The sequence below is a fragment of the Rhinolophus sinicus genome, linkage group LG01 (assembly GCF_036562045.2).
Source record: "Rhinolophus sinicus isolate RSC01 linkage group LG01, ASM3656204v1, whole genome shotgun sequence".
NCBI classification, from domain to species: domain Eukaryota; kingdom Metazoa; phylum Chordata; class Mammalia; order Chiroptera; family Rhinolophidae; genus Rhinolophus; species Rhinolophus sinicus.
Genome location: NC_133751.1, coordinates 184,773,439 through 184,800,507, shown reverse-complemented (window position 1 = coordinate 184,800,507; position 27,069 = coordinate 184,773,439). Strand labels below are relative to the sequence as shown.

General features: G+C 34.1%; 2 protein-coding genes across 17 annotated transcripts in view; one reads left to right on the top strand and one right to left on the bottom strand.

Annotated features, from left to right (window-relative positions):
* Nucleotides 1-27,069, top strand: part of METTL21A (methyltransferase 21A, HSPA lysine) — a 58,022-nt gene that overhangs the window by 11,168 nt on the left and 19,785 nt on the right. For 6 of the 11 annotated variants that reach the window (XM_074312105.1, XM_074312110.1, XM_019726915.2 and 3 more), the window contains one exon: nt 246-1,950. The exons of 2 other annotated variants lie outside the window; for them this stretch is intronic. In XM_074312105.1, the coding sequence (XP_074168206.1) occupies nt 246-643 (398 nt within the window). In that variant the 3' untranslated portion in view covers nt 644-1,950. Of the gene's footprint in view, nt 1-7; nt 106-245; nt 1,951-27,069 lie in introns of those variants that run through there. 3 more of the 11 variants (XM_074312129.1, XM_074312125.1, XM_074312132.1) reach the window with 2 other exon arrangements.
* Nucleotides 6,870-27,069, bottom strand: part of CREB1 (cAMP responsive element binding protein 1) — a 59,243-nt gene continuing 39,043 nt past the window's right edge. For 4 of the 6 annotated variants that reach the window (XM_074341067.1, XM_074341078.1, XM_019726913.2 and 1 more), the window contains 3 exons: nt 23,276-23,458; nt 21,243-21,393; nt 6,870-13,014 (listed from right to left, as the gene is read on the bottom strand). In XM_074341067.1, coding sequence (XP_074197168.1) covers nt 12,870-13,014; nt 21,243-21,393; nt 23,276-23,458 — 479 coding nt within the window. In that variant the 3' untranslated portion in view covers nt 6,870-12,869. The remainder of the gene's footprint in view (nt 13,015-21,242; nt 21,394-23,275; nt 23,459-27,069) is intronic. The other 2 variants (XR_002136985.2, XR_012498939.1) reach the window with 1 other exon arrangement.

Here is a 27,069-nt window from a genome sequence, read left to right as displayed (position 1 = left end):
TTTATAGGTACAACTTCAGCAAACAGCAGGTATGTCACAGAGGCAAATCAAAGGTTCACTTTACCAGCAGGCCATGCAGAAAGAGCTACTGGTCATTGTTCTAAGGTACGGCAGCCCTCCATGAAGGGCGTGACCTTCTGCCTCTCAGGAATATTTAGAGACACTCACCCTGCCATTTAACTCGACCCCGCTACCTATTTGTTGTACTGATGTGCACATTACTTTCTCTCTGTCCCACATTCTAGGTGCTCATGTGACTATCACGGATCGAAAAGTAGCATTAGAATTTCTTAAATCAAATGTTCAAGCCAACTTACCTCTCCATATCCAACCCAAAGCTGTTGTTAAGGAACTGACTTGGGGACAAAATATGGGGAGTTTTTCTCCTGGAGAATTTGACCTGATACTTGGAGCTGATATCATATATTTAGAAGAAACATTCACAGATCTTCTTCAAACTTTGGAACACCTCTGTAGCAACCGGTCCGTGGTTCTTTTAGCTTGCCGAATTCGCTATGAACGGGATAACAACTTCTTAGCAATGCTGGAGAGGCAATTTACTGTGAGTAAGGTTCACTATGATCCTGAAAAAGATGTACATATTTACAAGGCACAGAAGGGAAACCAGAGGGAGGGCTTATAGTTGGCTGGAATTAGTAAGAATGTCGACATTAAGGGTGGCAGGGCTTCAGACTGGGAATCTAACCACATTTAATGAAATGGCTTATGGTACAAGAGTCTAACCAAAGGTTCTCAAGGGACAAATGACACGTGCAGTTTTAAACAGAGCAGCACATTGTCCCATTACTGTGACTTTTTAGTCATATTTTACTCACGCTGAAACTCAATTGACATTAAAGGAAAGTGTGAGATTTCAGTTTATGTTTTTTCTGTATCCCATTTGCTCCCTCTTGATAATCAGTTTTCACTGATGATACGATGAAGACATCTTCAAAGCAGTGAGCTTGTTTTGTTTTAGAGGCTAAATCATGCAAATTATTTTAAACACATTCTGAGATATACATTTAGCCCATTTTCCTGATTTTCTGAAGATAAAACAACAGGTTTAACCTACATTCCCTGAGCTGTTAATGCTCTTGAAATCTTTTGTCTGCCCAATTAGGTCTTAAATGCTTTTGGTTGTTTTGAGATTAGGATGTGAGTTTGCTAAGGTCTCATACCATGTTTTTTGGCTTAATTTCAGATTTACATATATAAACAAAGGAATAAGTAAAAATAAAGTTTTACTTTCTGAAAGCACCTAAAATCTTGTGCTATGAATAGGTTATCTTCTTCAAATCAAAAGCTGCAGTTTTTCCCTTCAGTTTTCCCCTTTCTCAAATATTTTTATATTTCTTTCTTAGGCTTTCCCTGCCTCCTTATAATCCTTATAATGCATAGGATAACAATTAAAATAAATTTTAAATCTCACTCCTCTATGAGAGGTTAGCGCCCCAAGTATAAGCCCCTCCCATATTGTACTTGTAATTGCTTATTTGAATTCCCCTGATTGTAAGCTGCTTGAGGACCAGGAATGCTTCTTCCTCTTTCATTGTGGCCTCCCCAGTATCTAACATCATAACCAAATATTTGTTGAATGAAAACGATACATTTCATTTAGAAGGCATTGATCTTTGGGTTAGACGATGGCTACACTGTTTCATCATTATCTTGGATGGACTTGATGAAGGAAGTCACACACGCCAACACCCTCCCCCCATTTCTTGTTTTTAACGATGTAACAGCTTAAACAAATTTAGACCACAAGAATATTGTAATCTCAGTATGGCATTTGATACTAGAGATAATTTGCTTTGTAAAACATTAGAAACAAGACCTCCTCCTCCCTCTTAACCTTTTAATGACTATCTTGGATGTGGAAATACTGCATAATTTTCTGCACTATATTTTAAATAGTGGATTTACTTTAATAAAGGTGAATTAAAAGTTTTGAGCATTCAGTGACGTACCATTTCAACCGAATTGTGATAAATGCACATGAAATAGAAATACCCATAGCTTACCAAATCTATAAAATACCATGAATATGGAAGGTCTTTTAAAACAAGTAAAATAAAAGCCCTGCTATGTCATCATCAACACTGTAATGAAAGGCCAATGCCATGTAGGCATGTTATTAGAAATAAATATATTAATTGGAATTCAGCTCCTTTACTTTAAAATCCCTAACTTTGGAGATAGGTATTAAAATGGTTTGGGGGTGGGGTAGGGGTGGAGAGCTTCAAGATACCTGGATTCTCTACCACATGAAGCCAGCAGTCATTGGGTTGTTTTACATTTTCATAAAATATTAACTAAGAATACTGCTGCCAGAAAAAGTTGAAGGTATTTTTTTTTTCTTGTCCTAATAGAAGAAAATAAAGGCAAGAAAAATTTAGCAGGAATTGTTTGGTTGTCCAAGTGAAAATCAAGTGATTTCTTTCTTTTTTCTTTTTTTTGGCTTTGAGTTTAAAATGTTGTCACAGATCAGGTTCCCCGAGGAAACGGACTCAGAAATGGAGGTTAGGGTACAGAAAGTTTAAATGGGACTACTTTCAAAATCAACATCTCTGAAGGAGTAAAAATAGCAGGTCTGGGAAAGAAGGAGAATTTGGGCTGGAATGCAGTCAGGAAATCCTCAGCTAATTCAGAGATGGGATGGCCCTGCATTATTAAGGCAAGGGAGCGGGATTTTACATCCCTGTGTAGGTTTTTTAGTGGCTCCAAGGGGTATAAACTTAGGGCGAAGACAATACCTGGAGAGGGACTCAGCCATCAGCCACCATTCCCAGAAGGCTGGGAAATGAGTGCTTCAGAGGTGTGTGTGTGTGTGTGTGTGTGTGTGTGTGTAAAGCTGGGGAGCCAATACTATCTGGATAGGATGCCAGTGTCCACTATAAATGTCAACAAAATTGTGCCATTTTTCACTTACATTAAAAGGATTAATTTATCTCGTCAGTTGCATTTTAAGGGTGCTCATTTTATTCTCAAGTTAAGGATAGAAACCTAGTCTAAACCTATTGTACTAAGCCTTGATTCTCACATTGCTATTTCTTTTAACTGTTAAATACAGTTAAGTATTTAACTGTATTTTACAGTTGGGTATCAGTCACCTTTTCCCCAATTAAAATAAAATACTGCCACCAAGGTGCTATGTTAAAATAGATGTATTAGGACTACCACTCTAAAGTACACTGTTGTTTTCTAAGTAGCTGACCTCTTATGGGTATCTTACTTTCGTTCCCGAAAGAACTATCTGAAGCCCTCGTATCATCTTCAAATAGTTTCTAGCGGAACACTTATTCTTTCATACAAAAGGATCAGAATTCTAGTAAATCAAAATATTTTATCTAAATTAACTGAACAGTAGATTAAAAACTCTTTCAGAGCAGGATAACAACATTGTCTGGAATGTTTTATCTTAACAAATACAATTTATACTCCGGAGGGACAAGGATTGTATCTCGTATTTTGTATTTCAAGTTAACACAGTGCCTTCTTCATCAAGGGAGTTCAATAAACATTACTCATGAAAAACCCAGATTCCTTTACAGATGAGTTATTTTATTATATTAAATTGCCTAATTTCTGTGCTTTATTTCTCCTTGTCCAACGTAAGGGATAAATAAAGTATCAGGGATATCAAAATACAAAGCCTACTCTCAACAACAAAATTATCATGAACTTAAGTAAGCGATTCACCTCCAACATCAATTCCATTTAATCGCTATCTTATGGTGGTTGAAAGATAGAAGCATTTCCTGTCAATTTTTAAATCAAGAAAACAAAAATAAAATTTTAAAGTACTTTTAAAAATCAGTTTTCAGTGTACTCGTATTAGTAAGAGGTCCTAGATACAGGGCCTGACTTAATAGTGTGTGAAGCAGACCATGTGATTTAGTGTCAGAGAAACAGTCATAATTCTGCTGCTCCCCAGAACCTCTACCTAGATAGAAATAGCATTTTCAAGTTCTTTTAACAAGAATGAGGCAAGATATTGCAGTGAGTATATAGAGAGCCCTGTTCTGGGAAACTGGAGACTTGAGTTCTCTTAGCACTGGCAATCCTCCTTTCTTTCTTTCCTTTTTTTTTTTTTTCAATGTCACGTTAAAAATTGAGAATTTGTTAGAAGTTTCATTCTGCTCTGAAATCTTATGTTATGCTTTTCTTCCTACAACCAGGGAAGGGTTAAAATTTAACACTAGTAAAGATGACATACTGAAAAATTAAGTTTCCTTGCTGAGAACAACTGTTTCTGAGGAAGATTAGAAGGGGAAACAGTGTAACAGAGGAGAGAAAAGAAAGGCCTACCTACTTCAGAATCTTTTGAAAGACTGGTTCTGCTACTTCTAATTTTTCTTCCTAAAAAAAAAAAAAAGAAAAGAAAGTGTGACAAAAAATACTAACCAACATATTTTTATTAATTTAGCATTCTTGATAATGCTTAGGAAACAACCTCCAAATATGAAGCCACATTTAATTTCCACTTCTCAGTTATCCTAAATATACTAACTTGTGTATATCTGTAAATCAAAAGTTTCAATCTAAATGTCCACAAGAGGGTACCAGTTAAACTGATACTTTTATACAATGGTATACTACATACCTGTTAGAGGCAGGTGTACATATACTAAAATTGAACCATTGCCAAGATACATTCAGTGAATAAGCACCATTTATGTAAAAAAGGGAGAATATACATTTGCATGCATATGCAGATTGTCACTAAAACGATACAAAAGAAACTTTACTGTTGTCCATTTGTAGTGTTTTCCAAATGTACATATTATTTTAAAAAACCAAGGTAAAAAACAGTAAGTATGAGGACACTATCACGGAAGTGAAAAGAGAATGGGAGAAAATATTTGCAAATCATATTATTTGATAAGGGTATAATATCCAGAATATATAAGGAACTCATTAAATTCAACAACAAAAACTCATTAAAAGTGAGCAAAGGAATTGAACAGACAATTCTTCAAAGATGTACAAATGGCCAACAAGCACATGAAGATGCTAAATATTAGTCATTAAGGAATTGTAAGTCAAAACCACACTATTAACACCCATGAGTATAGCCATAATTTTTTTTTTTTTAAGCAAAATAAGTGTTGGATAGCTTGTGGAGAAACTGGAAACCTTATACATCACTGGTGGGAATGTCAAATGGTACAGCTGCTGAGGAAGTTTCACAGTTCCTTTAATTGAGAACAGGGACTCAAATACTTGTGCTTCAGTGTTCATAGCAGCATTATTCACAATAGCCAAAAAATGGAAATCCGAATGTCCATTATCAGATGAATTGGCAAACTGGCACATCTCTCTCACACATACACACACAATGGCGTATTACTCAGCCATAAAAAAGAATGAAGTAGACGAATGCTACAATGTGGAGGAACCTCAAAAACATTGTAAGTGAAAAAAACCAGACACAAAAGGTTGTGTATCATGTGATTCTATTTATATAAAATACCCAGAATAGGTAAATCTACAGAAACAGAAAGCAGATTGCTGGTTGCCAGGGGTTGGAGGGAGGGAGATATTAAGAGTAACTCTTAATGGGTACAGTTTTATTCTGGAGTGATGAAAATGTTTTGGAACTAGATACAGGTGGCAGTAGCACATTGTGAATGACTAAATGCCATTGAATTGTTCACTTTAAACTGGTCAATTTTGTTACGTGAATTGCACCTCAACCAAAAACAAAAATAGCAAACTGGAAATCATCTTTCCTCTTCATTTGTTAGGGCATTGGAATTCTAAGCCCCAATTTGGTCAATGTATTTAAGAAAGATGTGGAGAAATTAAAATGCACAATGAGAGGAAGAATATTAGGGCAGTGCTTTTCTGTTTTTTTTTTGCCTTAAGCAGTTAAGTGGGTAGTGGCATCATCTACAAGATGGAAAAAAACAGTTGAAGAACAGATTTAGAGGAAAAATTAGATGTTCTATTTTGGACCTGTGTTTTACCCTCTAGTGGAGATGACAAATGTTAAGTCTGGAGCTCAGGGCTAAAATTGTACTCATATAAACATGTTAGAATTGTTTCTTTGGCTGTGTGTATTAGCATTTCTTGAGGACAGGGACTTTACAGTGCCCGGAAGCGTGTCCTCAATGATTTGTGAAATGAGCAAGTGACAGCAAAGGTATACATGAAGATAAGTACTCTGCTTTTATGGGAGGTCCATCCTAGCACTTGAAGGTGGCTTGCAAGCAGGCAGAACCTGGTTTACTCCTGTCGTCTCTATGTAATGTCACTCTTAAAAAATACATGATTGTACAATAAATTATGTGGCTACTCTTCGTAGAATGAAATTCATGTAATTATACAATGGCAGGTGTGACATGCTTAATAAACACATCATAATTTAAAAGAAGTATTTTAGAATAAATATAACTGCTATTTTCAGAAACTGAATCAAGTTATCAAAATCTTCTTATGCATTAAGCCAAGAGCACACTGACCACGTTCGCACCCCTTTTATGATATCACCACAGGGACCTGAGAAGTGATCTATTCTGTTCTTCCAATGCAAACATGCATTTGAAGACATCAGAGACAGGTGGTCATGCCTCCCGTTGGTTGTCTCAATAGGGTAGTAACATCTCAAAATTTTCAATCAGGCACTGTCCAATCTTACTGAACAAAGAAATCTTGTGCTAAAAATTAGGAAAACAGTAAAAAATTAACTGAAGATATGTTCTTGTTGTTTGAATTAGTTTTCTGTTGCTGTGCAACATAAGCTTGTGATATAGCCTAACATAACTTTCGCTCATTTAACAAAATAAACCTAAGTCCAAGAAAATACAGCTTAGCAGTACTAGTAAAGAACAAGATAGATCCCATCCCCAAAAAAGAGACAAACAGAGTTTTTAAAAGCATGTTTATGTGACTGCACATAAATGTGTGTAAAAGGGCATTATGACAGTTGATACCACAAAGATTACAGTAAGAAAAAGCACTTTATGACAATATTCCACAAATCCACAAGGATCACTTTAATATACAAAGCAATGCTACCATTCTGAACACAAAGAAGCTAGTATGTACATAGTGTTAATTAAATGCATTGTAACTCAGTACATTTTTTCTCTTTACACAGATAAAGCACAAAAAGTTTTGGGTAAAAAAAACCAAAACAGGGATGTTTCTAGAATATAGGAAATTTTATCAGAGTGTATTTCCCTCATTATAGTTCTTTATTTAGTATTCAACTCCAATAGCAACATCAGAGTTAAAAATCGATACCCTGTTTTGTGCTGATAGTTTTGGGGGGAGGTATTGTTACTCTAATCTTCAAGGTAAAACCAAAAAAAGCAAACACCTTTCTCTCTAGAAACTTCCCTGATTATTTTGTTTCTAAAAGTTTCAAGTGATACATCTAGGTTAGAAATAATTCCTTTTCTGGGGTGGGATTGACAACTGACATGTGGACAATCAGTCGGGGACAATTTACATGGAAAACTGCTAACTAGCACTCTTCTCTGCCACCCCTAATAAATCTATACTCAGAAAAATGCTGACAAATTATTTCCCACTTTTAATATAAATAATTTTATTACATACACAAATTGGAGTGGCACTTGGATAAAAATATGTCTATAAAGCATTTACCAATTCAATTTTAAAAACATAAGAAAATAAAACCTCCCAAACACAATGATAGATCATTTCACTTGGCCAACTAATATAAGATCATTATCTGCAGGGATTTTCTTCCTTCCCTACCAATTTTTCAACTCAGATTTCCTTTCACCTCTGAGGTGCTCCTCAGACAGAAGCTTGGAAATGCTATCCTTCTGTAGGCAAGTATTAAATAATGCCAGTATAAAGTAGGTAAAATCTGAATTTCCTACTGTTTGACCCTTTTCAAAGACATTTCCTGAAGATTGTTCATTTTCCTTTTTCTTGCTGGTGAGAATTAAAAATGTGTCACGTTATATACCATGCTAGGACCTGCACCCACAGTACCAGAATGCAGACAGGTCAATATTTTCTCTCTGTGCTAAAAAACTTTGCCTGTTTATAATATCAGTTTTGCTTCACAGGCTTTGTTCTATTTTTTTTCTATTTTTATTTTTTTAAAAAATAAATTTCAAGCTAAAACACCTGAAATATAATCCCTCCACTCAAATGTTACCTGGTCCCTCTTAAAGTTTGTCTGCCCCCTGAGGACACATACAAAGGCTTAAGCTACATTCACTAATCAGTAAGAACCTATCATAAGCATATGAGACAGATGGAACTTCAGCACCCTGTTTGATTTATTTGAAATTCTTCCATACTGACTCAGCTTCATGATATGTTCAACTCCTCAGGGATTAGTGCCTTTCCTGGCCATTGATTCTAGAAAGTCAAGGAAACCAGTTCCTAGTACGTACAGTGACTGTGCAGTCAACTTAAAAAAGTCAACATATCAACATTGAAACTATTCAAGATGTATGTAAGCCACCGAACAAAAAGTTCTAGTTGTGCTTTGTACAACTGAGTGAGCAAATTTATCCCACAACTCTTCACCTACCGGCTTACTAAAGCACACTTCACTTTCTCCCTCCTTATCTGAAATTAGTCAGATTTAGGCAGCATTTCTTTGACGTTAAGAAAGCCAATTTAAAGTGAAATAAATTTAGTCAAATGATTCCATGTGGTCTCCATGATGCCAAGAATTAAGGATTATCTTGGCATCATATAGACAGCATTAATGTTGGAGTGAGGATAGTCTCATTTAAAATTAGAAATAAATATTCACTTGAGTTGCTTTTCTTTCTATTTTTATCCATGATGAAAAAGAATAAGGGTTCGGACCCATCTTATTAATCAGGCTAGTCAAATCTAATTTCTTGGTGTTTTTTCTTTTACAACTATAAAGCTAGCCGTTAGGTGCTAAAATATTTTAATCAATGAAAAGTTTTCATTAAAAAAGTCCCATGATTTGAAGAAAGGAGAAAGACATAAAAAGTTGGTTGACAACTGATGAGGGAATTTCTCAAGTTGCTAATACCCAAACTGGGTCATTTTTAAAAGTGCAAGTTACACCAAACATTTACAAAGAATATAATGTAAATATAATCCAAATAAATATACAACTTTTGTATTAAAATCAATGGGAAACAATATACCAACAGTTTTCAGGGCTACAAAGGCAATTAAATAAAGCCTCTTGAAAATAACTGAAAAGGTGTATAACCACTGTTTCTAAACCCCACTTTAATTCAAACTCTTTACGATATCAGCTTTATTTAATCCTGCAAAATGAAGCAGCCTTTTTGATCTTTAAAATAAAGAGACCAACTTATGCTGACTGTAGCTGCTTACAGAATTTAAAACATTAAAGATGAAAAGAAGAAATCTAGATCGAAGTCACTTCAAGTAAGTAAAAGCATCTGGTTTAAACACACTGCTGTTTCTTCCTAAGCCTTTGTATGATTCCACATGTCACCCCGAATGGTCAAAATGATAGTAGGGATTAGGCCTGAGAGACAGAGATGCACTTCAGCCAGATGACTTCTGATCGGACAGCCTGCCTGGCTGGTATTGTGCTTTCAGATACTAGCACTGCCGCTGACCTGCCATCAAAACATTTTCTGACAAAATCCCTGCTCAAATGAAAACACCAAATTCCTCCCTTAGGATGATTTTTGAAAAATCAGTGGCGCCTTTCAGAAGCTATCTTTAAAACGGTCTTACCACTGTTATAGCTGCCAGAGACAAAGCATAAAAACCAAATACTTTGGGGGTGGAGGGGAGTTTTCATGTGACTAGTAACATATTTAAAAGTATCAAGCCAAAGAAAACTAACAATAAAAAAAAATGCTTGGAAGAAAATTAGAAGACAAAAATCAATCATGAGTGCTGGAGTAATGCAGTCCAAGAAACTACCAAAGGGATGCAATAGAACATGGAAAAATGTAAATTTTCATTTGACCTCAATATACTATAATACTCAGCATTCCTGACTTAAGAGCTCTCAGAGCTTCAGATTATATACTGTATGTATATATATATATATATATATGTACACATATATTATACAAATGCCATTCCCCCCAAGAATATCTAAATGAACAGAGCACCTATGACAGTATTATGGTTGCCAATAAGGTACTTGAGTTTGAAAAAGAATGAACTTAAAATTACATCGGATATCGGTTTTTTTAATAATGTGAACACATTGGATCTAGCCCTTTCTAAACCGCTTTTCAGTTAAACACTATCAAAGCTTGAAAACTCCTAAGAGTAATATATCAAAAATAAACTCCCACTCATTTTTATTAGAGTTAATCTGTCCTATAGATAAAAGTGCCACATGGCCCTATATTTGCAAAGTGATACCAAACTATTCTCTAGGCAAATCAGTAGCATATGTACAGATTCCTATGATGACATTTTCATTCCCTTTTGGCCAATATGAAGAGAAAAAAAATTTACTACTGGTAATGTGGCCACATGTTCTTGGCTACAAGATTTTTTTTTTTTATTATGTCATTTTCTTAATAAAAATTCTCAAAGTTGCATGCTTAAAAACAAACACCTTTACCCCAATTCTTGTTTAAAAAAAAAGTCTACACAAAAGATGCATGATTTCTATCTGTATAAACCGAAATATTCAAGTCTACAAAGGTCTAAACAGATCGCAACAGAATACATTTCTTACCTCACCATTAAGTAACTGACTTCATACCAGTGCAATCATCCTCAAGGTACAAAGAACCAGGTCTTTATAACATATAAATCCAACCAGCTAGTATGGAAGTGATTACCTTGATTTATCAGGGACTAAGAAGACCACCAACTTTCTAATTGAACAGAAAGCCCCAACTTTTGAAAAACACTTAACTTTAGAGAATATAACTTGCTAAATACTAGGCAATTTTCTTTTATAAAGCTTATGACATTCAGAATGTTCACTTTTGACATTTTGACTTATTAATAAAAAATTCTAGTTGGTGAACAGATTTGTGATTTTGCTTGGTTTCTATCAAACCAGTTTTGGAAAATGACGTATCTGTGCTGGTATACAAATTAATTTTTATGCTATGACTTTCCCCATTAGCTCAGCAGGACAAACATCAAACTTTACAGTCGTTTGAAAGCCTTCTTGAGAATCTGGTGAATTGTCCAAATACACTACATCACTCAATTCTTAGAATGATGCTCCTTCATAAACTCTGTTCATCCTTGAAAAAAGACAATGGTTTGTTACAAACAAAAATAAACCATTTACAAATATTAAAAATCTTACTTTTCAAAATGGACCAAATGATTAAAACCCATCTGCACATTTTAACACATCAACAAAGTAAACTTTAAAAAACAACACACAACTAAATATAAAACATTAATTTTCTAGACTTTTCTAAAAGAAATAACCTTCTCAAATGAGAAATTATATCTAACATTACATCGGTCTCCAATTTTTTAAATCCACCTTATTTTTCTTTTAAAGGGCAACTTTTAGATTTACCAGGCTTAGTGAATACAATGAATAATAATTAAAAGCAGTACCGGAAACAATGTATGATACACACAAACACAGGCTGTTATAGTCAGGAGTTAGAAAGGCAGCTCCTTTGTAGAATGACAAAGGCTATACAGCATATTGGGAAGCTAAAGCATAACTCCTTTTCAGAAGAAAACAAAACCAATGTTTTGCAAGAATGATAATCCAAATACTGTAGTACAGCAGTCATTCAAATATATCTGAAGAAAATTACTTTCCTTGTCACATCTAATACTGTACTTGTTAGAACTATATCCGTACAATTTCTTTCATTAAAAAATTCACTAGCGATACTCTGTTAAAGTATGTTAATATGGAAAAGTTTTAAAATAAGTTTTTCTACAACACAACATTTTATAAACAAATATATCACTTTCTTTACTTAACATCTTGAAGGCTTTCCTGTTGGTGGTATAATGTAAGTGCAAATGGGAACAGTTTAATTAGAAATATCTTAAGTAAATGAGTGACAATATAAATATTTTTGAAGGCGATGACAAAAACATTTATTAAAAAACCTTGTTATATAACTCAAAGGGTTGGTTTGAGTAAAGCGTTTTTTTACTAAGAATTTAGTACTAATTAAAACAAGCTTTGTACTTGCATTTTCTTCAATTTAAAATTAAAATACCATGCTTTTTTCATTCAGTTGGTTACTTCTTTTAATGTATTCAAAAATGTTGAACACATACAGAACTGAACTAAGAAGCAACAACTGCCCTATTGAAGAGCTGTAGTTAATACAGTGTTTTTAAGAACCCAGGACAAGTTTTCAGTATTGAAGACAATGTACATAAAAAGTACTCCCAATTCATTCTAATTTCTTCAACACCACAAAAATTCCTTTTTAGAGGGTGTCTTTTAACAATGTTGCATAATCCACAATGAAAATGTGAAAACATGTCAATTTGGCAATCACACGTCTTCATTGCACCTTACTTACTTTATGCTTGCGGCTCACACATTACTTCAGCTCAAGAGGCTGGGGTAATTCTGTCCCTAAGGCAATCAAGGTGCTCAGCACAGACCTTGAAATCATTTAAAAAAAGATTTTCTTTTCCTCATTTCCCCCATCAATTTACAAGTAAACAAATGATTACTTCTTGAAGAGGGTGGGGGATGAAATGCAGAAGTCTCTTCATGATTCCTGGCGCTGAAAATTTCTTGAGGGAGAAGTGGAGGCAGGTGTTGGAATATTCACAGTTTAATGCAAAAGCACAAATGAATGAAATTCTGTAGTTGCTTTCAGGCAGTTTTGCGCATAGAAAAAAAGAAATGTTTAGAAAATAAAATGTTTATTTCGTCTTTCTGGTTGTGGCCAAGCCAGTCCTTTTCCCACCATTACAGGTGAAATTTAAATCCCAAATTAATCTGATTTGTGGCAGTAAAGGTCCTTAAGTGCTTTTAGCTCCTCAATCAGTGTCTTGTTTTGGTTTTCAAGCACTGCCACTCTGTTTTCTAAACATTTCACATATTCTTTCTTCTTTCTACGACACTCTCGTGCTGCTTCCCTATAAGCAAAAAAAGCACAGGAAAAATTATGTTAACATTTCTGTATCATTTGTTTTGGGCTGGAATATGTTTATTTCTTAGAGATTAGTTCAAAGCAACAAACATTTTATTATAGATTTGGCATTTGACAAAATATAGAATGACTTGGAAATTGGATTATGTAAATTTCTAATATACCATAGAAGTTTGATTTTTAAAAAAAGGTCCTAAATATGAAAACCCCACAAACAACCTAAAGGGCTGAACAATCACTTAAAAATTACATAACTGTTTATTAAAGTATTTTGCATCGTACATGTAAAACTTGAAATTCTATCAATATCAATAACTAAGAAAATATTAAGGTAAAATTTAGTGTGAAGAACATCCTTTAAATATAAAGATCTCACAAACTCATTATTTCAAGGCATTTAAAAAAAATCTAACACAAGTCTCGTCAAGAAATGATGTTGAGGGGCCGGCCCTGTGGCTCAGGCAGTTCGAGCTCCATGCTCCTAACTCCGAAGGCTGCTGGTTCAATTCCCACATGGGCCAGTGGAGTGGGCTCTCTCAACCACAAGGTTGCTGGTTCAATTCCTAGAGTCCCGCAAGGGATGGTTGGGCTGTGCCCCCTGCAACTAGCAATGACAACTGGACTTGAAGCTGAACGGCACCCTCCACAACTAAGATTAAAAGGCCAACAACTTGACTTGGAAAAAAGTCCTGGAAGTACACACTGTTTCCCAATAAAGTCCTGATCCCCTTCCCCAATAAAAAAAAAAAAAAAAAAAAAAAAGGATGTTGAGAAAACTGTGTATCTACATGCAAAAGAATAAAGCCGGACCCTTATCTTGGACAATATACAAAAGTTTACTCTAAATGGATTAAAGACTTAAATGTTAAGACCAAAAACTATAAAACTTCTAGAAAAACATGGGAAAAGTTTTAAGACATTGGATTTGACAGTGATTTCTTGGCTATGCCACCAAAAGCACAGGCAACAAAAGCAAAAATGTAAGCAAATGGGGCTACATCAAACTTAAAAACTTCTGCACATCACAGACATAATCAACAGAGTGAAATGAAAGAGCGAGCTTAAGAGATGGGAGAAAATATTTGCAAATCATATATCTGATAAGGAGTTAATCCAGAATATACAAAGAACTCTTACAACTCAACAATAAAATAACCTGGTTAAAAAATGGTAAAAAGATTCGAGCAAACATTTCTCCAGTGATATACAAACGGCCACCAAGCACATAAAAAGATGCTCAACATCAATCTAATCAGAAAAATGCAACTCAAAACCACAATGAGGAATTACCTCATAGCCATTAACATGGTAACTATAAAACATTCCCAAACAAACAAAAAAGTGTTGATGGGGATGCAAAGAAATGTGAACCCTTGTACACTGTTGGTAAGAATGTAAAATGGGGCAGCCACTATGGAAAACTGTATGGCAATCCCTCAAAAAATTAAAAACGGAATTACCATATGACCCAGCAATCCCACTTTTGGGAATACATCAGAAAGAATTTAGAGCAGGATATTGAAGAGATCTCTGCACATGTATGTTCATAACAACATTATTCACAATAGCCAAGAAGTAGGTGGAAAGTGACCCAAATATCCACTGACATATGAGTAAATTTTTAAAATGTGGTATATGTATACAATGGAATATTCTTCAGCCTTAAAAAGGAAGGCTGGTCACATGCTGCAACATGGATGGACTTTGAGGACATTATGCTAAGTGAAATAAGCAGTCACAAAAAGACAAATACTGTATGATTCCACTTATATGAAGTGTCTAAAATAGTCAAACTCATAAAAACAGAAAGGATAATGGTGACCGCCAAGGACTAGAGGGAGAGGAAATGAGGGGTTTTTAATATTATAGAGTTTAAGTTTTGCAAGATGAAGAAGTTCTGGAGATCTGTCACACAACAATATGAACATACTTAACACTACTGAACTATATACTTAAAAATGGTTAAGATGGTAAATTGTTTTTTACCACACTAAAAAATATCTAACAGATGAAAAATAAAACAAATTTTTTATCAAGCTACTAAGTCTAAACAAATAAGCTTTCCTATGTGGATAAAGGCCACATCTTCTTTAATGTCCTTAGTAGTAGCACGGGGACTGGCACAGAGCGAGTACCTGAATGAACATACGAGTTGAAAGTAAAAAGGTTCTAGGTCTTCAGGAGTTAAGAGCAGTATCTTCAGTGTCCGAATCTTAGGTTTAAGTGGTTCTATTCCTTCTCAATTATGTAACCACAGGCAAATTACTTAACCTTAGTTTCCTGACTAAACAGAGAGATTATTATCTACCTTATAAGTTTTATGAAGATCAAATATATGGTGATGGAAAGAGAACTGACTCTGGGTGGTGAACACACAATGGGATTTATAGATGATGTATTACAGAACTGTACACCTGAAATCTATGTAACTGTACTAACAATTGTCACCCCAATAAACTTAATTAAAAAAAAACCAAACAGCTTTATGAAGATTAAGGGAGTTGATATATGAAAAGCACATGGAACAGTGGCTGGCATTTTGTAAATGCTACATATGTGTTAGCTATTACACTATTTCTAGATAACTGAAATGGTAGTCTATTATAATTCCATTAATATTTTCATCCGCATGAACCTATCAGTTCAGAAAAAAAGGAGCATTTTCGTATAATGCAAGCTGATTTGGGGGGTGAGGGGGGAATGTTGTATTGGCCATGATAGAGAGATATGGACAATGTATAATCCACTGCATCATTGAGAAAGTTTTTTTGGAAATGAGTTAAAAATGGCCCAACATTCTACTGAACATTGAAGAAGACAAGCCAGGAAGTACTATGAGGCCAAGAGTAATCTAAAGAATGATAGTGGAAATGATTCAGAAGTCAGTTTGGATGTTCTGTATGTGGTGAATTAGTCTAACAATATAGAGAGGATGTAGATATACTTACAAGTCTGATTTCAGCCAAGGTTGACTAATCTCGTTTCCCTTCCTTTCTCCTCTCCATCATCTGAGAATTCAGTCTACAAGTGCCCATATGAATGCTATATCTTCATGCTGGTTTAATATGATCCTATAGGTTAGTACCTCCCAACTTTGTTCTACCAAAATAAGTCCAGTTGTCCCTCAGTATCCGAGGGGGATTGGATCCAGGACCCCCGTGGATACCAAAATCTGTGGCTACTCAAGTCCCTTACATAAAATGATGTATTTGCATATAACCTGAACAAATCCTCCTATATACTTTAAATCATCTCTAACTTACTTATTAACACCTAATACAATGTAAATGCTATATAAATAGTTGTTATACTGTACTGTTTAGGGAATAATGACAAGAAAAAATCTGTACATGTTCAGTACAACGGCAACCATCACAGGCCTAACGACACAGTACTCCATGTGAGCAACAACATAACATTTTTTCTGAGTATTTTTGATCCGCGGTTGGTTGAATCTGCAGACGTGGAACCCATGGATATGGAGAACTGACTGTATACTAGTGTTGTGAAAGATTAAAATGGTTTTTAAAAGAAAAAAATGAAACACTGGGCTAAAAAAATTAACTTATTTCTTTAACGCAGATCTCTTCGATCCTTTCAAAATGCTAATCTCCAAAGAGGAATTCTAAATTTGATGACATGATACTTTTTAACTAGTTGTGTAGCTTCCAGCAGGTCTCTTTCCATTTAAGGATTGTTTCCGCATTTGTTTTTTTTTTTAAAAGGGACTGATCAATGTGTCCCAAACCAAGACCATTAGGTTTGTATTAATGAGTATGCAAAACCAGGGAATAATCATGGCATGTCATTCTAAAGCACCAATTTTAATTAATGGGGTAGAGGGATGGCAAGCATTTTCATATTAAACTAAGCATTACTATATTTTGGAGTAGAATACAAAATTCAAATGAACTCTAAATAAAAATTTTAAAGAACTCCTTAAGTTTGGAGCATGCCTCTTAAACTTCTCAAAGATTTCTATCTAAATATTTTTAAGATCAGAAGAGAATGAAAGGACTCTCCCAGGGGTTTGGCCTGATGACATGGTGACCTCTGATCCAGTACAGACACAGGATTTTATGATTCTAAGCATTCATGCAAACAGATGGCCTAAAAAGTCTGAAATTATTTTGACAGACATTATTTTTAGAAAAAAGTTCATTCAGATCATGTTTCAATGTCCTCCACCTACACTTACTGAATTAATTATTTGCCTTTATGTGTTATTCTTATTATGTTTGATTTATTCTTTCCCTTAACATCTTAACTTCTTTCATATTACCTGTTTTTTTTCTCTTTTGCATTCAAAGTTTATCAATTGTATTGATTTTTTTAACAACCAATTTTTAGTTTCATTGACTTTTATCTACTGGTTTTCTCTTTTCACTCATTTTAATTTGCTCTTCTTTTTCTAGTTAAAGATGGAAGTGAGGTTGGCAAACATTTTATAAAGAGTCAGACTGTAAAGATTTTCTGCTTTTCAAACCGAATGGGCTGTCATATCTACGCAACTCTGCTGTTGTAGCATGAAAGCAGCCACTGATGACACATGAGGCAAGGAAAAGGAAAGGCATAAGGATTAGAAAGGAAGAAATAAAACTGTCCATAGTTTCAGACAGCATGACTGTCTATCTAGAAAATCCCAAAGAATCTACAACAAAGCTCCTAGAACTAACATGTAAAATTTAGAATAGTTAAAGGATAAAAGATTAATACAGAAGTCAATTTTATTTCTATATACTGGCAATGAACAACTGAATATTTACATTTAAAAAACACATATACCATTTAAAATAGTCCCCACCCCAAGAAAACCCAAACCAAAAACCTGTAAGTATTTCGGTATAAATCAAAATATGGCAGTATCTGTATGCTGAAAAATGGAGAGTATATTGTGTTCACAGAATGGAAGAGTCAGTATTGTTAAGATGTCATTTTCCTCAATTTGATCTATAAAATCAACACAATCCTAATCAAAATCTCAGCAAATTTTCTCATGGAAATCAACAATCTGATTCTAAAATTTATATGAAAATGCAAAGGAACCAGAATAGCTAAAATAATTCTATAAAATAACAATGGAGGACTCACATTATCAAATTCAAAACTTACTAACAGTAATCAAGATAGCATGGTATTGGCAAAAGGACAGACACACACACCAATGAAATAAGCTAGACAGTCCAGAAACAGAACCACACAAATATGGTCAATTAATTTTTGACAAAAGTGCAATGGCAACAGAAAAAGGACAGTCTTTTTAACAAATGGTACTGGACAAATGGATGTCTGCACAGAAAAAAATGAACCCTGACACACCTCACACCTTATACAAAAGTTAACTAAAAGATATCAGAGACCTAAATGTAAAACAATTTAACACTTGATATACAACAAATGCAACTCTTGTATACTGCTGATAGGAATGCAAAATGATACAGCCACTTTGGAAAACAGTTTGGCAGTTTCTTATAAAGTTAAATATATACTTACTGTTCCACACAGCCAGCCCACTCCTAGATATTTACTCAAGTGAATTGAAAGTTCACATAAAAACCTGTATGTAAGTGTTTATAGTAACTTTATTCATAATCCTCCCAAAATGGAAACAACTAAGATGAACTTCAAGGTGAATGGATGAACACCACAGTACATCCATACAATGAAATACCAGTGATAAGACCAATTACTGATTCATATAACACTGTCAATAAATCTTAAATGCATTTTGCTAAGTGAAAGAAGCCAGATCCAAAAGGCTATATACAGTATGATTCCATTTATATAGGATTCTGGAAAAGGCAAAAATATAAGAAAATAGTGGTTTCCAGGGGCTATGGCAGGGGTAGAGGCTGACTTCCAAGGGGTATCACAAGGGATTCTTTTTAGGGTGGTATAACGATTCTGTATAGCACAGTGATGGTAGATACATGACATCAAAAAGTAAAGTTAACTATATGCAATCCTAAAATTGAATGAAGGTGGTGACAAATCTAACTGTACTGCAAATGTATTACATAACCTCACTGAAGAGGGTGGAGGAAAAAAGGAACAACTTAAGGAACTTTGAAAACAGTGCTTTCAGTGGTACTTTAAGACCAGAAACAAATGAACTGTACATAAATACTGTATTGTAACTGGTAAATTTGTTTCTCATAGGGTCCAAGTTAGCAATTTTGAAACTATTTTATTTGTATACTAAATAAATATGTAAACAAATTGTACTTTATAGGAAACCCAATTTCTGCCAGAGAAAGATGTTACAAATAAGCACAGGGGAGGAAGGCTTAAATGAACACTGGTTACAGATCAGAGTCAGAGATGTTAGTATGGACTCGTTTATTTTAGCAATACGCACATACAAAAATACAGATGTGTACATACATGAAGTAGTATACATGTCTATTTCCTAGCTCTGTCCTTCGAGAGGACTTACAAGTGTGAAACCCCAGTAGTAAAGAGTACACCCAGTTATTGATTTCTAAATACCATGTCAAGATATATAATTTCTCTCTGAACCATACCATGTTTCCCCAAAAATAAGACCTAGCCGGACCATCAGCTCTAATGCGTCTTTTGGAGCAAAAATTAATACAAGACCCGGTCTTATTTTACTATAATATAGGACCAGGTCTTATATAATATAACATAAGACCGGGTCTTGTATTAATTTTTGCTCCAGAGACGTATTAGAGCTGATGGTCTGGCTAGGTCTTATTTTCGGGGAAACAGGGTGTCTCCTCTATAAAGGGAAGATAAGCTTCTCCCTCATCGTAGGTAGAACTAATAAAATAATATGTTAAAAAAAACTACGTATACAGCATATACTAGTCCCTTAATAAATAGTATCTCAAGAAAAAGGTTTATTGAACGGGAAACATGAAATTGCATAAAAACAAACATTTCAACACAGCACGACAGTTACAAAGTGCTTTTGGAGGAATTATTTTCTTTGACCCACAGAGAAACCCTCTGGGTGGGTTGTGGGATCCCATTTTGCAAAGGAGAAAGCTGGGGTTTAAAATATTAATATGTTCTTCCAAAGTCACAGCAAAAGGGGTAGATCAGGACTTGAATCCAGATCTTTAAGTTGAATCTCTATGTTTCTTTCACTTTATTCATAGTGTTTGAAGAATCTTGGGGTGAACAGCAGAGGAATATTTTCACCAATTTAAAACTTTTTATTTCTTTATATACCGTATTTTCATTTTCTTCACTTTGTCTTAAGTCATTTCCATATTAAAATCCTAAGCTAAATATTTAAATCCTAAGCTAACAAAAATACTAAGGTAAATATAAGTAAAAGAAATATTTTGTTTTGTTTGTTGATGACAAGACCATTTAAAGCTATGGATTTACTTTGAGAATTACTTTTGCCTACATTTCATAGATTGTTGATATGTAGCATTTTTATTGTTGAAGACTAACTCTATTTTAAGATTTTTGTCAATAACAAGGTATTTTTAGAATTAATCTATTTTAAAAAGAATCTTTACTTAGGAGTTAAACCTATTATTTTGAGCAAAGGTAACATTCATTAAGACATGGCCTGCCTGGCCATCACATATTTATTTACTACAAATAAATTTAACGCAACATGTAATTTTAATATACGTACATGATATTCTTGATCTTCTTGAAATACCGGGGGTGCCAAAAAAATGTATACAAGTGGACACTTTGGTTAATGTTGCTCAAGCAGTAGTTTGCTGCAATCAGAAGTGTCTGGACGCTGATGGTAACCACTTTGAGCACCTCTTGTCATTGCAGAAGTCAAATGTAACTTGTATTCATCTTTTGTTATTGGTATATATTGAGTATTACAATTTTAATACAGTTTTCCTTTCTTAAAATGTGTATACATTTTTTTGGCTCCCTCTGTATACTACTCATGAAAAGAAACAATTTTTAAATAAGCTAGCTAGTTGGTTAGAGCCCAGTGAAAACAGCAAATTGTACCCTAAAGCTCTCACAGGGAAATTGCATGAAAGAGAACTATACTATGATCAAAGATTGAGCCATAATCCCATTAACCATCTCATAAGTGTAGCTTATTAAATAAAGAAGTTTTGGCAAGAGCCATCAATTCTACCAGAAAAAACTGAACACAAAGATCCTACTGTCAGCAGCTGTAAAAGACACAAAAACACACATCTGGCACATTCTGAAGACATACCTGACTTACAACAATCTAAGTAAATGCAATCTATGTACCTGTTCTTCATTAGGCGAACCTCTCTCTTTCGTGCTGCTTCTTCAGCAGGCTGTGTAGGAAGTGCTGGGGAGGATGCCATAACGACTCCAGGGGCAATGGTGCTAGTGGGTGCTGTGCGGATCTGGTATGTTTGTACATCTCCAGAGGCAGCTGAAAAGAAAAATGGTGAGCCTGATGTAAGACACTGAAGCATTGTGACTTGGTAAGTCTACATGTGTCAATCATCAATCTAAACGTACATTTTAGATTAAAAGGGGAATAAAAGGAACAGATGATTCTGACTAAAATGTTCTGAAAGAACCATTACTTTTTGGGTTTTACTAAGAAATAATTCTCAATTTAATGTATTTATTAGTACAGACACTTGGTCAAAAAAGGTCTTAACCTATGTCTGCCTGGTTTTTCATTTATCTTTCATTGGAATGCAGTTCTATTCTGTTGTTAACATGCTTACCAACCTTAAGTCTAAAAGGTAAAGTAGGGCACAGCTTGGATGGTCTTCCTAGATAGAGTATAGTCCTCAATGTCTTCCTTTGATATTGGTAAATTCATATTAAAAAATTTCAAGTAGACTCTTGCCACGACATAAAAACGACCATGATTTTTCATAAAATAGCAAAATGGAAGAGAAAATAAAGCATTATGGTCAACTATTATAAATTTCTAATTGAAACAAAATGTAAGTATGAAAAAGTGTACCATGTGATGCCAATTATATTGTAAACATTGTTTTAATGTAAATGATAACAGCTAAATAAAGTTTTATTCTTCTAACTAAATGATCCATCATCACTTATGAAAAGAAACATAGTCACTACTTGTCAAACTGCTTCTAAAAACAGCTTAATAATATGCCCTCCTAAGAATAAGAAACCTAACATTATCTGAAAGAATTTGAAGATTTTTATAAAATTATCCATATTTGTTAACATCAATTAAAATGTGTAGCTTGAGTGGAAAAGATTTATATACTAAACATGTTACCATCTTCAAACTGACGTTCAGAATTCAAATTCACTGACATCCTGCTTTACAATTTTTGAGTACCTGCATGTAAAGTGAAAAGGTGTTTTACTCCCATTAATAAGCAAAATATTATCTTCTTCAAATATTATTTGTTTAGTAACAGAATATGTTCTGTAAATACATTAGGGCCCTTTAAAAAAATTGTGACTCTCTCTACTTGATGGTTTAGGATTATTCAAAAATTATCCACGAGGAAGGGGCACAACTGTCAATACCTAACAGTGGCAAAACATACTATTATTAATGAAAATATTTTTAGAAACATTATTGCCTCAACATACAAATTTTCAATCTGGCATAAAACGTATTCTTAAAATATTCACATGGATTCAAAGAAAAATGGTTAACTCCTATCCATAAAGATTCCTGAAACAAACAGGAAGAAAACAACAACAAAAAAACCCATTAAATTAAATAAAAAAATAAAACAGAAAAAAGCTATTTTTATAATTAATCAAGGATTTAACACTACTTGTCTCCACAGACCAGCAGAGTTGCATACTGGTATAAGATTTTTCATAATATAATGGTTTCATTTGAAATTAAAAGATGATCTTAGAAATGAGGATGATGTAAATTCCTTTTGAATAATAAGCAGAGGAACAGAATTTTGAAACTCCAAATAAGTGATTTAGTGCAACTGTCATTTGACACATGGGAAAAAATGAGGCCCAGAGAGGTTGGGCCACATAGCAAATCTATACAGTTAGATCTAGAATCTAGCTTTCCTAATTCCCAATTTGTCTCCCTCTAACCTATCCTGTTTCTTCTATCACCAAATGCTAGAAGTGTTAAAGAAAGATGTTTTATTTTTAAAACTGAAAATAGTTGTTTTTATGCCATGACATTTTGGTCCAATTGGAATAATGGAAGAGTTCACGGAAAATATCTATAATGAAGAAAAATTTACATTTTAACAGTATCATACTTACTTTTTCTGAGTTTATAACATTGTAACATGTGAAAGGATTTACCACACTCACCTATGAATTCGGACTTCTCTTACCTTGAACGACGACCTGGTTGCTGGGCACTAGGATCTGCTGGCCGTCAGTGGTCTGCGCGTACTGCAGAATGGTCGTACCCGGCTGAGTGGCGGCTGCGTTGGTCATCGTTAATGTTTGCAGGCCCTGTACCCCGTCGGTACCATTGTTAGCCAGTTGTATTGCTCCTCCCTGGGTAATGGCAACTAAAACCCAACAAATTTTATTGTTACAAGTTTAATAATACCATGTAAGACTTTTACAACACACTAAATTCAAAGTAGAATAATCTGTAAGACATAAGCTAGGAGAAATCACAGCAAATAACATTGCCAAGAAGGACTTGGTACACTCAAATAACTTTCTGCTCAGGAAACCCATATCCAATTTCTGTAATACAAATACACTCTATGAACCACGTTACAATTTATAATAATGTCTGTTAACAATTTTCTAAAAAGTATATAAATAAAATATTAAATTTCTTTTGATGTTATTTGGTTCAGAGGAGATATCACTTTGTGATCCATATTTTATTTTAGCATTAACTACCTAACATTTAAATTGTTTAATATTTGCTGTCCCACTAGGAAATAAATTTCTTGAGGTAGGAAATGTGGTTTTTCTTCTTTATTTTAATATACTTACCATATTTCCCTGAAAATAAGACCTACCCTGAAAATAAGCTCCAGTTAAGATCGTCAGCCAGATGGACACATTTAGTACATTATGACGATGTTCCAGAAGATGACATGACTGTATTTGAATAAATATAGATTGTTGTACATGAAAAAATAAGACATCCTCTGAAAATACGCCCTAATGCATCTTTTGGAGCAAAAGTTAATATAAGACCTGGTCTTATTTTCAGGGAAACACAGCAGCACTGAAATGAGCATGTAATAGGCACCCAATAAATGGTTGTTTTAATGCATAATTAATAAAGCAGTTCAGTAACACATGCTTTTCTCTAACTTGCTAGCAATGTAAAAACTATAAAAGTCCACTTAATGAAACAACTGAAATGTCCTATGGAACTTAATGATCATATTCTCTCATGGAGTTTAAAATCAGAGCTCAAGAACATCACTTAGAAAAAAAATACTGCTATTTCTAAGTTACATATCTAAGCATTCTAATATAGGATCTTTTGTTGATTATTCACTAATTAACCACACTTGTCATTCATCTGTTTCAAAGTAATCAACTTTGGCTCATACTAATAGATATTTCACTTCCTAAGAAAAACTGAATTCACCTTTATGGTAGAGCACACAGAAAATGTTAAAAAACAAAAAGAAAAGGAAGAAAGAAATCATTATTGTATTTAGAAGAAGCAATCCTATAGACACCAGCATTGAGATAGGTAGTTGGATCCTTCTGTAGGCACTCTCCCTGTTAGAGTTCTAGTTTTCCAGAAACAGAAGGACTAAAAACTACATTATTACATATAAAGTTGCATAATGGATTTTTAACTAAGTAAGTCAACATGTCTGACTTAAGCATACTTTTTGTCTGTTAGAAGAGAATTAATTTGGGATAAATTGTCAGGATACTAGTAACTAATATCCTGAGTCATCTCTATATGGAAAATTGATTATCTACTGTTCATTCAAGAAATAGTAACAGTTAATCTATGATTTGGTTTAGCAAATGATACATGAAGAAATTAAGATACTTGCACAGGAGTATACAAATTATCCACTTTAGTTAATCCCGTAAATTTTTAGACAAGGTAACAAAAGGAACATGTAGAACTATTCTGAGATTAATACTGCCAGATAATTTGAAAGAATTAGAAGGTTAAGAGAATCAAACCACAATTTCTCATATAGTTAATAAGCAAATTCCACTGTATTTGACACTCAAGAGCTTTCTTCTTGGTACATACCAATGAACTCAAGGTGGGAAGAAAGAAGTAGAAAACTAGTTATGAGGAGAACTGGGTTTTAGTCCAAGTTCCATCACTAAACTGTTACTTGAATCTGTTAACTCTTCTGTAAAAATAAAAATATCCGGTTCTAGCCAGTAAGTACAACATTATAAAAATCAAATGAGATCATGTACATATGAAAGTAGTCTAAAGTTTGATCCTATTAAACATGGTTTTTCTAGATATTTATTTATATACCTGATTATTCCAAAAAGATTTGAGATAGCTTTTAATAAAACTAAATTCATTAAAAAAAGAAGAAAAAGAAGTCAGGTGTCTCTAGGTGTACATAATAACTCTATAGGAAAATCTAGATGGAAAGAACACATTAACAACATAAACTTAGCTGAGATTCTAGTAGCCAAAACAAAAGGAAAACATAGTGGGTTACAGTTTTATTGAGTGCAACAAAAAATTCAAGCTCTAAATGAGACACATATTTTTCTACCTCAGTGCTACCCCAGTGAGACATTAATACCTATATAAGAACGTTCACGGAGCATTGTTTGAGACAGTAGAAATGTCCTAAATGTTTGTTCATCAGTATGTGTGTGTGGGGAATGTTTAAATAAACGTTATATTTATACAGTGAAACACAATGTAGCTGTTAAAGACACAAGACACATAACTATATGTGTGTATATCTGTCTATGGCAGGGGTGTCCAAACTTTTTTCAACGTTTTTCACCAAGGGCCATATGCAGTAAAATACACAAACAGCTGGGTAACTCACTCGAGGTGAAGTACATATTGCATCACCTGGTTTATTTAAGTAAACTAAATATATTTTCGGAATTTGCTGCAGGCCAATAAAAAATGGATCGCGGGCCACAGTTGGCCTGCGGGCTGGTTTGGACACCCCTGGTCTATGGTATACAAATAATGTAGGTCTCACTTGCACAAAAATACATGATAATAGGTGTATGCATAAACACAATGAAAAAGAATGGAAGGATATATAACAAACTCTTACTGCTGGGGAGGGATGAAAATGATTTTTACTTTTTATTAATACTAGGGACCTCTACCATTTGAATGTTCACAACCATATATTTGTTTTACAAGTTACGAAATATGTAAATGTTGTATATCTAAGTAGTCATTATATTGATTCTTAATGACGAACAAGAATATAACTTTAAATCAGTTCCATCAAGGCCATATATAGAGAATAGGTATAAAGATAATGAATAAGCTTTAAAAATTCTTAAAGTATTAACCTTTTAAAACTAGCAATTTTCAGCTGCTAGAGGAGAGCAGTGTGCCAACTTAAACATCGACTTTTCTGAACTTCAGTTCTTTATTTGTGATTCTGATATGCCTCTTTCCTAAGAAGCATGCGTTCTAGTTCAAGTGCGAATCGCTGCACTGAGTGCAATCACTGTCACTAACAGGAGCATGCTATATCCCTTAGGCGTGCTGAAGTAGGGGGAAAACAGAAGTCATGTATCAATGTCTTGGAACACACATCTTGAATAACTCAAATTATTTGGCTATAAGGCTAAAAACTACACACGTACAAGTATATAGATAGTACCTGTATATCCCTGCCAACAAAGAACTTAAGAAGGAAAAAGATGACAGAACTCTATTAAGCTTTCAGAGTGGACAAGAAGCTTCGTGAAAAATACCTTCCTTCTCCTATCAAGTTTCAGCTTTGGGAGAGCTATGGGGAATTTGTTTTTAATACAGTTAGAACGCAAATTAGTTATGCAAATCAAGGTTGAGCTGTAATTGGAATAACTATTAACTTGGGAGTCAAACTTTTATATGTGTTTCTGATACTGGCCACCCCAGGACATTAGGAAACTAATGCAGCAAAAGTTTCAATGTGTACATTTAATTTGTAATTAAGGAAGGGAGAGGGGAAAACATAATACGCAG